This window comes from Pristiophorus japonicus, chromosome 7, assembly GCF_044704955.1.
Source record: "Pristiophorus japonicus isolate sPriJap1 chromosome 7, sPriJap1.hap1, whole genome shotgun sequence".
Taxonomy (NCBI): Eukaryota; Metazoa; Chordata; class Chondrichthyes; family Pristiophoridae; genus Pristiophorus; species Pristiophorus japonicus.
Window position 1 is genome coordinate 217,104,159 of NC_091983.1, and position 14,598 is coordinate 217,118,756.

Consider the following 14,598-nt stretch of genomic DNA (forward strand, 5'->3'; position numbering starts at 1 on the left):
TTATTTTCTCTCGCTTCCTTTTCCTTTGATTCATTTGCTTTTCATTTATCTTGCACATCTCTCACATTGCTTTCTCTTTAGAATCACCTATGCTTTCATTCCCTCTCATCAATAATCATGGTTACTAGTTTAATGGAAAAGAGGCAGAATTGCAGAATAATCTCCTCCAAAAAATTCCTTGAAATAAAATGGAATTTGACTTATTCCACCACCATAAACCAATGGCACTGAGCATGACCTGAAAACAGTGAAGAGTCTCCACTATATCTCCATATAACAAAAGTAAAATCGGCCACATCTGATGAAAGATCATTGATGTGAAATGTTATCTCTGTTCCTCTCCTGACTGGAGTAATTCCCGTTTTTATTTGAAGTGTGCCTTTCTGGGTCACTGAAAACCATTAGCGCGGGAATAATCTCGCCTTTCTGTTACACTAGTCATCTTGGGAGGGTGGGCCTTTTATCCTGTTCTTGCTTAAAAGCTGTTCATCTCTAACATCTTCCAGTACTGATGAAAGGGTGTGGAACTGAAAAATGTATTGTTTCTCTCTCTCTCTCTCTCCCCCCGCAGATGCTGTCTGACCTTGAATGTAGAGTTAAGAGGCAGAGCGGCCATAATCTCACGAAAGGGCTGAATGGCCGGCTCCTGTGCTCTGCGGGTGTCTCCCCTCACATTCCCGTGAGACCGGAAGAGTCCTCCCACTGAGTCCTCCCAGGGTGGAGCTGCCGAGCCGCACCTCACGGGGACGCCGCTCTTGACCCTTCCTCCGGCTCCTTTGTAGGAGCGAAGCTCCCCATCGCCAATGGTCACCAGAAAGCGTCGCGGGGAGCGTCACCTAAACAGGGGGATAACGGCAAGGCCACAACATCATCTGGCATCAGCGGCCGCATCGGATGCTTCCCCCATTTCCTTTCTATATTTATTTATGGTTTTTCTTTTGGCAGCGGCGACTGACGCTGACAGTTGCGACCGTTTGTTTTTGACAGGCGCGAGACCGCGGCGGCGCGCGGTTGATTTTATGATTTAATTTCCAGACTTTTATTTATATACATCTTCTTCTTCTTCGTTTTTCGGTTGTTCTTTGCGGATTGCCGCTCTGCTGAAGGTGTCGGCGATGCAGGCCGTGCCCGAGCCCGAGCCACCGCCGCCGCCGCTCCCCCGCCCGCCGAGGCCTCACCTCCACCTGTACAACTTCGAGTGCCCGGAGGCCGCGCTCAGCAGCCGTTACGTGCTGACCAGCCCGCGCTCGCTCGAGGCGTGCGCGCGCCGCCGCCTGCAGCCCGTGCAGCTGCTGCACCGGCCGCTCGAGGACTGGGCGCGCGAGCGGCCGCGCCAACCGCTGCGCCGCCTCAAGCGCTGCTACCAGGAGCACGAGAGGGAGCGCAGGAGCAGGCTGCGAGGTGAGAGCTGGGGGCGGGGCTGAGGGAAGGTAGGGGAGGGGCTGGGCTGGCAATCGGGGGGGGGGGGGGAAGGTAGAGGAGGGGGGCTGGAAGAGGGGAAGGGAGATGAAGGGAAGGAGGAGGTGCTGGCCGAGAAAGGGGTGGGACAGGGAGCAATGAGACAGAAAAGGGGACAACATAACAAGAACTAGGAACAGGAGTAGCCCATCCGGCTCCTCGAGCCTGCTCTGCCATTCACTTCTCATCTACCTCAACATTTTCCTGCAATATCCCTTGATTCCCTTAATATCCAGGGGGGGGGGGTGGGGAGGAGGAGGGAGTGGAGAAGGATAGGGTAGATTATAGTAGTTTATCTCTGCCTTCATATGAAACGGGGTGAGAGGAGAGGAGCAGGATGAGAGTGAGGAGGAGGAAGAGGCGAGATGGAGTAGGAATAATACCTACCCATCAATAGGGCAGATTATAATAGTTTATCTCTGCTTTAATATGGAGCGAGGAGGAAGAGAAGTAGAGTGCCTATTCATTAATGGGAATAGATTATAGGAGATTATCTTTAATATGCTACAGGATGTTCTATTTGTCTTTCTTGTCACGTGGAAAATACTTATCTTTAACAGGGTGTATATTCATTTATCTGTGCTTTTTAATATGCTAAAAATATTGGCAAAAGAACCAGAGGCGACGTGAGGAAAAACATTTTTACGCCGCCAGTTGTTGTGATCTGGAACGCACTGCCTGAGGGCGGTGGAAGCAGATTTAACAGTAACTTTTTTGAAAGAGAATTGGATAACTGCTTGAAATGGGAAACATTTGCAGGGCTGTAGGGAACGAGCAGGGGAGTGGGGCTATTGGCTTAGCTCTTTCAAAGATCTGGCACAGGCTCGATGGACCAAATGTCCTCCTGAGCTGTATCATTCTATGGGGTAATTTGAGTTAGGTGGGTGTTAAAATGAAAAAAATCTCAAACCCGCCTCCAACCCGTCTACTACCAATGTATGACCAGGAGGTAGGTTGCCCAGTTAAATATTATAATTAGGCTGCATGCCTCCTATTTAACCTTCCTTCCAAGTTTAACCCTGGCCGGCTGGGCTTCCCAGGCCTTGGGGAAACCCGGCAGCTGAAGCTTCCTAGAAAGGGAAGTGCCTTTACAGCACTGCTTGTAGGCCAGGAGGAGCAGGAGTGCTTCCACCCAGCCCATCAAGCTTACCTTCTTTCCCCACCCCCTCCCGATCGGAACCTGGGAGATCGGGTATCCGACCCCCACCAGGTATTGGGGATCATTCCCCAAGATCCAGATCCCCCCTCCCCATGTTCCCACTTGCACAGCTGCGGGCTCTTTACCTGCTTCTGCTGTCTCCTCCAGAGCATTCCCCGTCCGACAGGAAGCCAAGTCTGTTAATTAGGCTGGCTTCCAGGCTGGGAAAAAAAAACATGTGCTGTCTAATTAAAATATCCGAGTTTCCCAAACAAAACACGCCCCTCCCGCTCACGGAACACGCCACAGTCAATATCCGTGCCTATGATTCTATTTGTCTTGCTTTGTAGCATGGAAACTGCTTTAATGGAATACAATTTATATTTAGTTGAATTCAGTAGGGTATAATATTCCTTGCTTATATTTACTATAAGGGCTATAATGTATTTCACTTATTTCTGCTTTAATAACTTAATACAGTAAATTTTACATCCACGTCAAATTTTCTGATGTGCTCTAGGGTCTGACTAGGAGCTCCACAGTCGCATGATGGGGATGCGGATAATTTTACTGCAAACTTTCTTCTTTGTCTGTCTGCCCCTGGACAAATCTCTTTCTCCTTCTTCTCTTCCCCCACCCCGCCCTCCCAAGTCACTTACAATGGCACTTTCAGATTCCCAACCGTCGATACTTTGGCCCTTCATTCACCATGACATTTCTGCAGCTACCGATCTGCTCAGTCATACCCTCAACTCCACCTTTTGATGCCCTTGTCTCACTAAAATCATTATTCTCCCTCACCCTGTTACGGCACTTATCTCCGCTCCCTTATGTCCAAGGGATCAGTCTTGAACGTTTATGGCAGACAACTGGCTTGGCCATCATCGCCAGATCTGGCTCTCCTTGGTCAAAACTGCTCACTATTCCAGGATCATTGGGAATGCAGTGATAACACCTAGCTTCTCCTTGCCACTACAAACTGATTGATTCTGAAACCTGTCTCTGCAGCTTCCTCTACCCTCGCCTCCAACAACAAGTGCGAGGAGCTCATGGACTTCTTTGTCACTAAGATTGAAACCGTCCATTCAGCTGCCTCCCTTTCTCTCGTCCACGTAGCCAAACTTCCCCTAAGGTATCTCTCCTATCTCCTTTCATGTGCTCTCCAAGCTTGTCTTGTCTAGGAGACCCACCGCCTGCTCCCTTGACCCTATTTGCCCCCCAAACTGCTGACTATCCAACTTCCCTTCCTATCCCTCATGTTAGCTGATATTAGTGGTTCCCTCTCCTCGGGTACTGACTCCGCCCTCTTCAAATCTGCCCTCATCACCCTCTCCTCAAAAAGAAACACCCTTGACCTTGCAAACTACTGCTCCATTTCCAACCTTTCTTTTCTCTCCAAAGACCTTGAACGTGTTGTCACCTCCCAAATCCATGCCCATCTTTCCCACGACTTCGTGTTTGAACATCTCCAATCAGATTTCTGCCTCTGCCACAGTGCTGAAATAGCTCTCATCAAAGTCATAGAGGACATCCTATATGACTGTGACCATGGTAAGCTATCCCTCCTCATCCTTCTCGACATGTCTGCAGCCTTTGATACGATTGACCACACCACCCTCCTCCATCGTCCAGCTGGGTGGGATGGCCTCGCCTGGTTCCAATCTTGTATATATCCAGTGGTAGCGAGAGAATCACCTGCAATGGCTTCTCTTCCCATTCCCGCATCGTTACCTCGAGTCCCCCAAGGATCTATCCTTGGTCCCCTCCTATTTCTCATCTACATGCTGCCGTTTGGCGACATCATCTGGAAACGTGTCCAGTTCCAGATATATGCTGATGACACCGAACTCTACCTCGCCACTGTAGTGTATGGAGAAAGAATCAGACTGAACACTGAGCTTAAAGTAATGTGCGACCTTAGTCTTTATTGCAGGTCTCCAGAGTGCCTCCAACCTGTGAAGCACTCTTAAATACCTGTGCTCCCAAGGGATTATGAGACTCTGGGGAATGAGCCCTCTGGTGGCTGTACAGAGTATATAAAAGTCCAGCTACATAACAACATTCCCCCCTAAAATCAATAGTGTAACTATTTACAATGTGAGTCGATCTGGGGCCCTTCTTGCCTTGGTTGATCGTCTCGGTGTGAAGGCTGGTGTTGTTGGGTCCTCGCTGGGCTGCTGTGGATGATGGGTTCTGCTTTGTGGTCAGCCGTGGTGTCAGTTGCCACTGGTGTGTGTATTGGGGGATCAGAAAAGGTAGGGTCCAAGGTGGGTTGCTCAGGGTAGCCTGTGAATCTGAGTTTGATTTGGTCAAAGTGTTTCCGGTGAATTAGTCCATTTGAAAGTTTGACCCGAAACACCCTGCTTCCCTCTTTGGCCACGACAGTGCCGGGAAGCCACTTGGGACCTTGCCCATAATTTAATACAAATACAGGATCATTGACTTCAATCTCGCGTTGACACATTTGCGCTATCATGGTATGCACTTTGTTGAAGCCGCCTGCTCTCTACCTGTTCATGTAGATCAGGGTGAACTAACAAGAGCCTTGTCTTAAGTGCTCGTTCATGAGCAGTTCAGCAGGTGGGATCCCAGTGAGCAAGTGTGGTCTCGTGCGGTAGCTAAGCAGGACTCTGGATAGGCGAGTCTGCAGTGAGCCTTCAGTTACCCTCTTCAAGCCTTGCTTGATGGTTTGCACTGCTCTCTCTGCCTGACCATTGGATGCTGGTTTAAATGGGGCAGATGTGACCTATTTGATCCCGTTACGGTCATAAATTCTTTGAACTCTGCACTGGTAAAACATGGCGCGTTGTCGCTCACCAGGACATTGGGTAAGCCATATGTGGCAAACATAGCCCGCAGGCTTTCAGTGGTGGCAGCGGACGTGCTAGCCATTATCTCACGTTCAATCCACTTGGAGTACGTGTGTTCAACCACAAGGAACATTTTACCCAAGAACAGGCCTGCATAGTCGACATGTACCCTAGACCACGGTTTGGAGGGCCAAGACCATAAACTTAGCGGCGCCTCCCTGGGTACATTGCTTAACTGCGAGCATGTATTACATCTGTGAACGCAGGACTTTCAGTCCGCATCGATGCCGGGCCTCCACGCATGGGATCTGGCTATCGCTTTCATCATTACAATGCCTGGTGGATACTGTGGAGGTCATTGATGAAGGTGTGTCTGCCCTTCTTGGGGACCACTACTCGATTGCCCCACAGAAGGCAGTTTAGTCATTTCATTCTTGCGCCGTTGGAACGGCTTTATCTCTTCCTGCATGTCCACTGAGACACTGGACCAGCTCCTGTGAAGCACACGGCTTTTGACTAGAGATAATATGGGGTCCTGGCTTGTCCAAGTTTGATCTGCCAGGCAGTGACGGGTGATTGCTCACTCTCAAATACTTCCATAACCATGGCTAGATCTGCGAGCTGCGCCATTTCCACCCCCCTGGTGGGCAATGGTAACCTACTGAGAGCATCGACGCAGTTTTCTGTGCCTGGCCTGTGGCGGATGGCGTAGTTGTATGTGGACAATGTGAGCGCCCATCTCTGGATGCAGATCGATGCGTTGGCATTTATCCCTTTGCTCTCGGAAAACAGGGATATAAGTGGCTTATGGTCAGTTTCCAGTTCAAATTTTAGCCCAAACAGGTATTGATGCATTTTCTTTACCCCATAGACACACGCTAATGCTTCCTATTCAATCATGCTGTAGGCTCTCTCGGCCTTAGACAGACTCCTGGATGCATAAGCAACTGGTTGCAGTTTCCCGAAATCATTGGCTTGTTGCAATACACGCCCAACGCCATATGACGACGCATCACATGCTAGTACCAAACGCTTACATGGATAGTACAACACAAGCAATTTGTTTGAGCATGACAATTTTCTCGCTTTTACAAAGGCATTTTCTTGGCTTTTGCCCCAAACCCATTTGCCCCCTTTTCGTAGTAAGACATGTGGTTCGAGCAGGGTGCTGAGACCCGGTAAGAAGTTACCAAAGTAGTTAGAGTCCCAGGAACGACCGCAGCTCCGTCACGTTCTGTGGCCTTGGTGTGTTCTCGATTGCCTCTGTCTTTGCGTTGGTGGGCCTGATGCCGTCCGCCGCAATCCTCCTTCCCAAGAACTCCATTTCAGGTGCCAGGAAAACGCACTTTTGAGCGTTTTAACCTGAGCCCCACGCGGTTGAGCCGACTTAAGAACTCCTCCAGGTTCTGCAGATGCTTGATTGTGTTCTGACCTGTGACCAAGATGTCGTCCTGGAAGACCAGGGTGTGCGGGACCGACTTCAGTAAACTTTCCATGTTTCTCTGGAATATCGCCGCCGCTGATCGGATTCCAAATGGGCATCTGTTATAAACAAAAAGACCTTTGTGTTGTTGATGCAGGTGAGGGCCTTCGATGATTCCTCCAGTTCCTGTGTCATGTAGGCTGAAGTCAGATCCAGCTTCGTGAACGTCTTTCCTCCCGCCAGCGTTGCAAAGAGGTCGTCTGCTTTTGGAAGTGGGTATTGGTCTTGCAGGGAGAAATGATTGATAGTTACTTTGTAATCGCCACAGATTCTGATGGTGCCGTCTCCCTTGAGGACTGGGACAATAGGACTGTTCCACTCGCTGAACTCGATCAGTGAGATTATGCCCTCTCTTTGTAGCCGGTCAAGCTCGATTTCTACCGTTTCTCTCGTCGTGTACGGTACTGCTCTCACCTTGTGATGGATGGGTCGCGCCCCCGGAATTAGGTGGATCTGCACTTTTGCTCTTTGGAATTTCCCGATGCCTGGTTCGAACAGCGAAGGAAATTTGTTTAAGACTTGGGCACACGAAGTGTCGTCAGCAGGCGATAGCGCTCAGATGTCATCCCAGTTCCAGCCTATCTTTCCCAGCCAGCTCCTGCTGAGCAGCGTGGGACCATCGCCCAGTACCACCCAGAGTGGTAGATTGTGCACCGCTCCATCGTAGGAGACCTTTACATAACGCGATTATAGGAATCAGTTCTTTCGTGTAAGTTCTTAGTTTCGTGCGAATTGGAGTTAAGACTTGCCTTGAGGCCTTGTTGCACCACAACCTTTTGAAAGTCTTTTTGTCCATGATGGACTGGCTCGCACCCGTGTCCAGCTCCATTGACACCGGGAGTCCATTTAGTTCAACTTCAGCATTATTGGGGGACAATTCGTGGTAAATGTGTGCACCCCATGTATCTCTGCCTCCTCTATCACAGGTTCTGTTTCGTTGTGATCCTCCGTGGATCTGTCCTCCCCTGCAACGTGATGGTTTGCAGGTTTAGCAGGCCTAGCAGCTCGCCTGCACACTCGTTGGAGGTGTCCTTGCAAATGTATCCTTTGAATCGGCATGAATGGAAACGATGATCACCCCCGCAACGCCAACAAGGTGTTAATGGCCTTGCATTCATCACCCTTGATGGTAGACTCTGAGACATCTGTGGACGTGTAGCTGCAGGTATGTGTGACCTGCCCTGTACGTTACGATTTGAAAACATCACTTTGTTCACAGTACTTGTAGCAGCACTTGTGTGCTGAGAGGTTTGCTTAGTATTGTCACTAGTGGCAATGAACGCCTGGGCTATCGCTATGGCCTTACTCAAGGTTGGGGTCTCTACAGTCAAAAGTTTGGAAAGTATGGTTTCGTGGCCAATGCCAAGTACGAAAAAGTCTGAGCATGTGCTCCAAATGTCCTTCAAATTCGCAATGTCCTGCAAAGCGTCTCAGCTCAGCGACATAACTCGCCACTTCCTGGCCTTCAGATCTTTTGTAGGAGTAGAATCGATGCCTCGCCATCAGAACGCTTTCCTTCAGGTTCAAATGCCCTCGGACCAGTGTACACAAATTGTCGTGTGATTTCTCCGTGGATTTCGCTGGAGTGAGCAGATTCTTCATGAGGCCATACGTTGGTGCCCCATTGACGGTGAGGAGAATCGCTCTATGTTTGGCAGCGCTCTCTTCCCCATCGAGCTCGTTGGCCACGAAGTATTGGTCGAATCGCTCCACAAAAGTTTGCCAATCATCTCCCTCCGAAAATTTCGCCAGGATGCCCACTGTTCTCTGCATCTTTGGGTTCGCTATCTGTATGTCGACGCCAGTTGTTGTGTATGGAGAAAGAGTCAGACTGAACATTGTGAGCTCAAAGTAAGGTGTGACCTTAGTCTTTTATTGCAGGTCTCCAGAGTGCCTCACCAGCCTGTGAAGCGCTCTTAAATACCTGTGTTCACAAGGGATTATGAGATCCCTTGGGACTCTGGGGAATGAGCTCTCTGGTGGCTGTACAGAGTATATACAAGTCCAGCTACATAACAACCACCACTTCTTTCAACACCGCCTCTGTCTCTGATTTGTCATGCTGCTTGTCTGACAACCAGTGCTGGATGAGCAGAAATTGCCTCCAACTAAAAATTGAGATGATCAAAGCCATTGCCTTTGGTGCTCGCCACCAACTTTGTTGTCTCGCCATTGACTCCATCCCTCTCCCTGGTCACTGTCTGAGGCTGAACCAGACCGTTCATAACCTTGGTATCCTATTTGACCCCGAGATGAGTTTCCGACCATGTCACCAAGACCGACTCCCTTCCACCTCCATAACGTCTGCTGTTGAAACTCTCATCCATGCCTTTGTTATCTCTAGACCTGAATATTCCAATGCTTTCCTGGCTGGCCTGCCATCTTCCACCCGCTAAAATTGAACTCATCCAAAACACTGCTGCCAGTATCCTAACTCTCTCAAGTCCCATTCACCCATAACACCTGTGCTCACTGAGGTATTTACATTGGTAATGCCTCATTTTTTAAAAATTCTCATCCCCATTTTCAAATCCCTATGTGGCCTCATCCCTCCTTATCTTTAGCCTCGTTCAGCTCTACAACCCTCTGAGACCTCTGTGCTCTTCCAATTCTGGCCTCTTGCACATGCCCAATTTTAATCACTCCACCATTGACACTGTGCCTTCAGCTGCCTAGGCCCTAAGCTCTGGAATTCCCACCCGAAGCCTCTCTGCATCTCTACTCCTCTTTCCTCCTTAAGGTGCTCCTTAAAACCTACCACCAGTTGTCCTGATATCTCCTAATGTGACTTGGTGTCAAATTTTGTTTGATAACACTCCTGTGAAGTGCCTTGGGATGTTTTTCCATGTTAAAGGTGCCATATAAATGCAAGTTGTTGTATGTAAACCGATCAACTGTAATTACACTCTCCTGCCAGTGGTGGCATTGCAGTACCATCACTGACAGGAGAGAGTAATTACAGTGTCAAATACATTTTGATTTATTTTTGAATAATTTACTTGTCTAGCATTTCCAGGGAATTCTGCATTCTTGGGGCTAGACATATCTTAAACATGTTGCCTAAATTGAGGTTCAAAAAAGATTTATATAGTTTTAATAATGTTACTTTTTTGCTCTCTACAGAAAACTTTTTTGCTCTCTACAGAAAATTTATAAAAAATTTCCCACATCTCTCTCCTTGTTTGTCCCTATTTTGTTGTTCTTCCCGATCCTGTTTGTAATTTTCTGTTATTTCTATTCTAAGCTAAGTTGGTAGCAGCACTCTTGAGTCAAAAGGTTGTGGGTTCATGCATTATTGCAGACTTGAGTACATAATCTAGGTTGACACTTCAGAGTAGAGTGAATGCTGCTTTGTCTGAGGTACTGTATTATGAATGAGATGTTAATGTAAGGCCCTGTCTGCTTGCACAGGTGGACATTAAAGAAACATGGCACTATTTGAAGAAGAGCACGGTATTCTCCCAGTGTCCTGGCCAGCATTCCTTCCTTGACCAATCACACTAAAACTATTATCTTGTCATTCATTTACTATTTGTGAAATCTTGCTATGTGTATTTTGGCTGCTGTATAATCACACTGATTACCCTTCAACAGTAATTCATTGCCTGACAAATACTTTATAGAAATGTCCTGAGGGCATAACAAGGTACTATACAAACACAAATTCCTTCTTATAATTATCTTTAATATAAACTAGTCTGTTGTCAGCTATCTCTGGAGCTATGACCATACTAATTAAAATCTAACTGTAACTGACTGACTAAAAGCTGATTCAAAATATTTTTATTTACTTGTTTGGGAATGGATTAGTGATGCTTGGTAATGAGTAATAGGCAACACTTCATTGTCTCATTTGACTCTAATAAGTGGAAACAGGTGGTGTGAGAGCTCACTGGCTCAGCCAGAAAGTTACAGGGATTATTTATTGGGCTTTGAGTGCTCTAGCTAGGTGCTAGCACTGACATAATAGTGTGAATGACCACCTCCTGTGATGTAAACTATGGTTGTATGACTTTAATCTTTGCTTAAGAGTGAGCAAGTCTCATATCCACATATAAACAAACTGCGAGAGCCACAGGCGAGATACTTGTCCAGCAGTGGATTTCTGTTTGATATCAGAAAATTGCATCAATGATTCATCTGATTAAGCTTTATGATGTGACCATGTCAATAGTTATGCTGCTTGGCCTTGATTGGTAGAAAAGTGGTCTGTCGGGCTGGTTTTTAGCTAATCAAATGCTGTTATTTTTCACTGTTGCTCACACCTATATAATGGTAGTCTAAGGATTAACAGGGTATAACACATTTGTGTCATTACTTTTAATAACCGTTATAGACAAGCACATGAGTGTATTATCAGTTTATTTACATCAGTGGTAGATTTTTAAATAATTGAAGCAATTGTGTTTGGTTTTTTTAAAAGCCAGAAATTCTTAACCAGTGTCATCTTTATTTTACTGTCCTTATTGTGGGATGGAGGGACAGAAAGGGATAGATTTTTAACTTGTCTGCCCGGTTGTAAATTTGGCATTGTGGATTGGCCGCCTGTTACTGAAATTGCCTGATTGTAATTTCTGTTGAAGTCAATAAAAATGGAAAATTGGGTGGTTTCTTTAATGGATGGACAACCCACAGCACCATTTTTATACCTGGACAGCAAGTTGAAAATGTACCCCAAGAAGATAAATACATTTTTAAACAACTTTATTACTTTGCATGATGTTAGTGTGCATCAATTGGTAACATCTTGCCAAATCTGTGGCATTAAGTTGGTGGAAATGATGGGGAATAAAACAAAATTAATGCTGTTTTTGATGAACCAATAATCTATGTTTGTATAAATAGAATAGATGTCAGAGATTATTGGTTTACAGATAATTGGCCCAGAAATCCTGGTCGGCTGCTTCCCACGGGCGATCTGGCTTTTTAAAAAAAAAAAAAGTTTCAAGAGATGCGCACCTGCTGCGCCCACGTGAGTTCCCGGTCCTGAGGCCTCCATTGACTGTGCGTCGCAGCGCGTGCACGGCAGGACGTGTGCAGGGCTGGAGCTCCCAATCCAGGTAAAGTAAGTTCTCATTCATAATAATGGGAACTCCGTAAGTTGGAGTTCCCATTATTATGAATGAACCCCCCCCCCCCCATACAAAACTCTAATTAATAAAAATGTGGCATTTTAAAAAAAAATTTAATTAGTTATTCTAAAAATATATATATTGATTTTAAAATTAATTATGGTTTAAAATAAACTTACCATAGTGGGGAGGGTTTTAACAACAAAATATGTTTTTAAAATGTTATGTTTTGGTGCATTTTAAAACTTTTGCGCCTGTAAAAGTAGGCTATGCGCCTGCTTTTATCAGGCGCAAGAGTTTTCAGGACATCCGCTGGGCAAGATATGGGTAAATACCGCAATCTTGCCCATGCAAATGTTCTTGCTCCAGGGATGCGGAGGATCTATCAAGCTGGAGCTTGACCGATCGGGAAAAATCGGTTTCCAGCGCCTGCGCATTGTGCGCTGAAAACTGGCTTATGGGATGCCTTCCCGGGTCCATACGGACCTGCGAGGCCGGAATTTCTAAGCCCATAAACATTCCTGATGTGACCGATAAAACCATTTGAGTCTTAGTTTATTTTCTGTATGCCACTGATCCTGGTGTGTATCTGCAATGCAATATAATGACTGCGTTATCTCCCAGAGCTCAGCTGTTGGCTGAACTCTGACAAGCATGTCGTGTTTACAGCAAAGTCAGTAATTGCATAGGATATACGGTACAGAAACAGGCCGTTCGGCTCAACCAGTCCATGTCAGTGATTACGCTCCACTCGAGCCGCCTCCCGTCGTTGCTCATCTAAATCTATCAGCATAACCCTCTATTCCCTTCTCCCTCATTTGCTTGTCTAGCCTCCCCGTAAATGCATCTGTACTATTTGCTCCAACCACTCCCTGTGGTCGTGAGTTCCACATTCTCACCACTCTTTGGGTTAAGAGTTTTCTTCTGAATACCCTATTGGATTTCTTGGTGACTATCTTTATATTGATGGCATCTAGGTATGCTCTTCCCCCACAAGTGGAAACATTCTCTCTGTATCCACTCCTATCAAAACCTTTCATAATTTTAACAACCTCTATTAGATAACCCCACCGCCTTTTTTTCAAGAGAAAAGAGACTCAGCCTATTCTTCCTTTCCTGATATGTATACCCTCGCATTTCTGGTATCGTCCTTGTAAATCTTCTCTGCACCCTCTTCAGAGCCTCTATATATTCATTTTTTTTATAATATGGCGACCAGAGCTGTATGCAGTACTCCTTTTTTTTTTTAAGTGTGATCTAACCAAGGTTCGATACAGGTTTAGCATAACTTCCCTACTTTTCAATTCTGTACCTCCAGAAATAAACCCTAGTGCTTGGTTTGCTTTTTTTTAATGGCCTTGCTAAACTGTCACAACATTTAAAGATTTGTGTATTTGTACTCCGAGATCCCTTTGTTCCTCTACCCCACCTAGACTCTCCACCTCCAAGTAATAAGTGACCTCCCAATTCTTCCTACCAAAATGTAATCCAGGTTGAATCTCCCTCGTCCAGAACTATTTCCGGGTGGCGCATACGCACAACTCTGACATGAACAAATGGAAGCCTTCCTCGCTGCCGACTCCCGCAATCGCTGGCATGACCTTGCCATCCACCGGCCCCCCCATGATCTCTCTGCCGCATTCCCAGCCCCAAGCCAGCCAGCCCTGATATCCCCTTACTCAGTACCTGTACCTGGACCACCCCTCGTCTGGAAAAATCCCTTATCCTGAACAGGCCAGGTCACGAGGGTTACGGATAAGGGATAAACCTCATATTTCTGTGTTGAACTTCATTTGCCAATTATATGCCCGTTCTGCAAGTTTATTAATGTCCTGTAATTTGTTGCAGTCCTCCTCAGTATTGACTATCTCCCCTAATTTGGTGTAATCTGCAAATTTAGAAATTGTGTTTTTGATTCCAAAGTCTAAATCATTACTATAAATTGTGAACAGTGGTCCCAGCACTGATCCTTGTGGAAATCACTACCCACCTTCTGTCACTGTGAATAGCTACCCTTTACCCCTACTCTCTGCTTTCTGTCTTGAAGCCAGCTGGCTATCCATTCTGTTACTTGTCCCCTGACTCCACATTCTCTGACCTTGTTCATCAGTCTATTATGTGGTACCTTATCGAAGGCCTTTTTGGAAAATCTAGATAAATTACATCTATTGCATTACCCTTGTCTACTCTCTGTTACCTCTTCAAAAAATTCAATTAGTTTGGTCAAGCATGACTTTCCCTTTTGAAATCCATACTGACTATTTGTTATATTTCTGGTTTCTAGGGGCCCAAGTTTCCACACATGCCTAGAACGGCGCAGTCCCGACCTGGACGCCCGTTTTTCGTGCCACAAAGTGCGCCTAAAAAAATCCTCCACCTCCCTGCAGGTCCTCTGGCCCTCGGCGCAGCGCAGCACGAGCTGTGGGGGGGCGGAGCCAGGTCCCTGCGCTGAAAACAGTGCCGGGAACTCTGCACATGCGCGCTACAGTGGGCATGCAAGTGCAGTAGCTCCAGGCGCCCAAAACTGTGTGGGAGGGGCCCGAAGCACGCAGCCCCTAGCCCTGGCCGAATGGCCTCACTGGGGCTGCGTGAATAAGGCTTTTCCCACAGCCAGCTCCTGCTTCCTCCCGACCCGAC

At 46.8% G+C, this 14,598-nt stretch overlaps 1 protein-coding gene across 1 annotated transcript in view; it reads left to right on the top strand.

Annotated features, from left to right (window-relative positions):
- The first annotated feature begins 788 nt into the window (after positions 1-788).
- LOC139266938 (coiled-coil domain-containing protein 177-like) overlaps positions 789-14,598 on the top strand; it is a 68,295-nt gene continuing 54,485 nt past the window's right edge. The window contains exon 1 of the mRNA XM_070884572.1: positions 789-1,401. Coding sequence (XP_070740673.1) covers positions 1,116-1,401 — 286 coding nt within the window. The 5' untranslated portion in view covers positions 789-1,115. The remainder of the gene's footprint in view (positions 1,402-14,598) is intronic.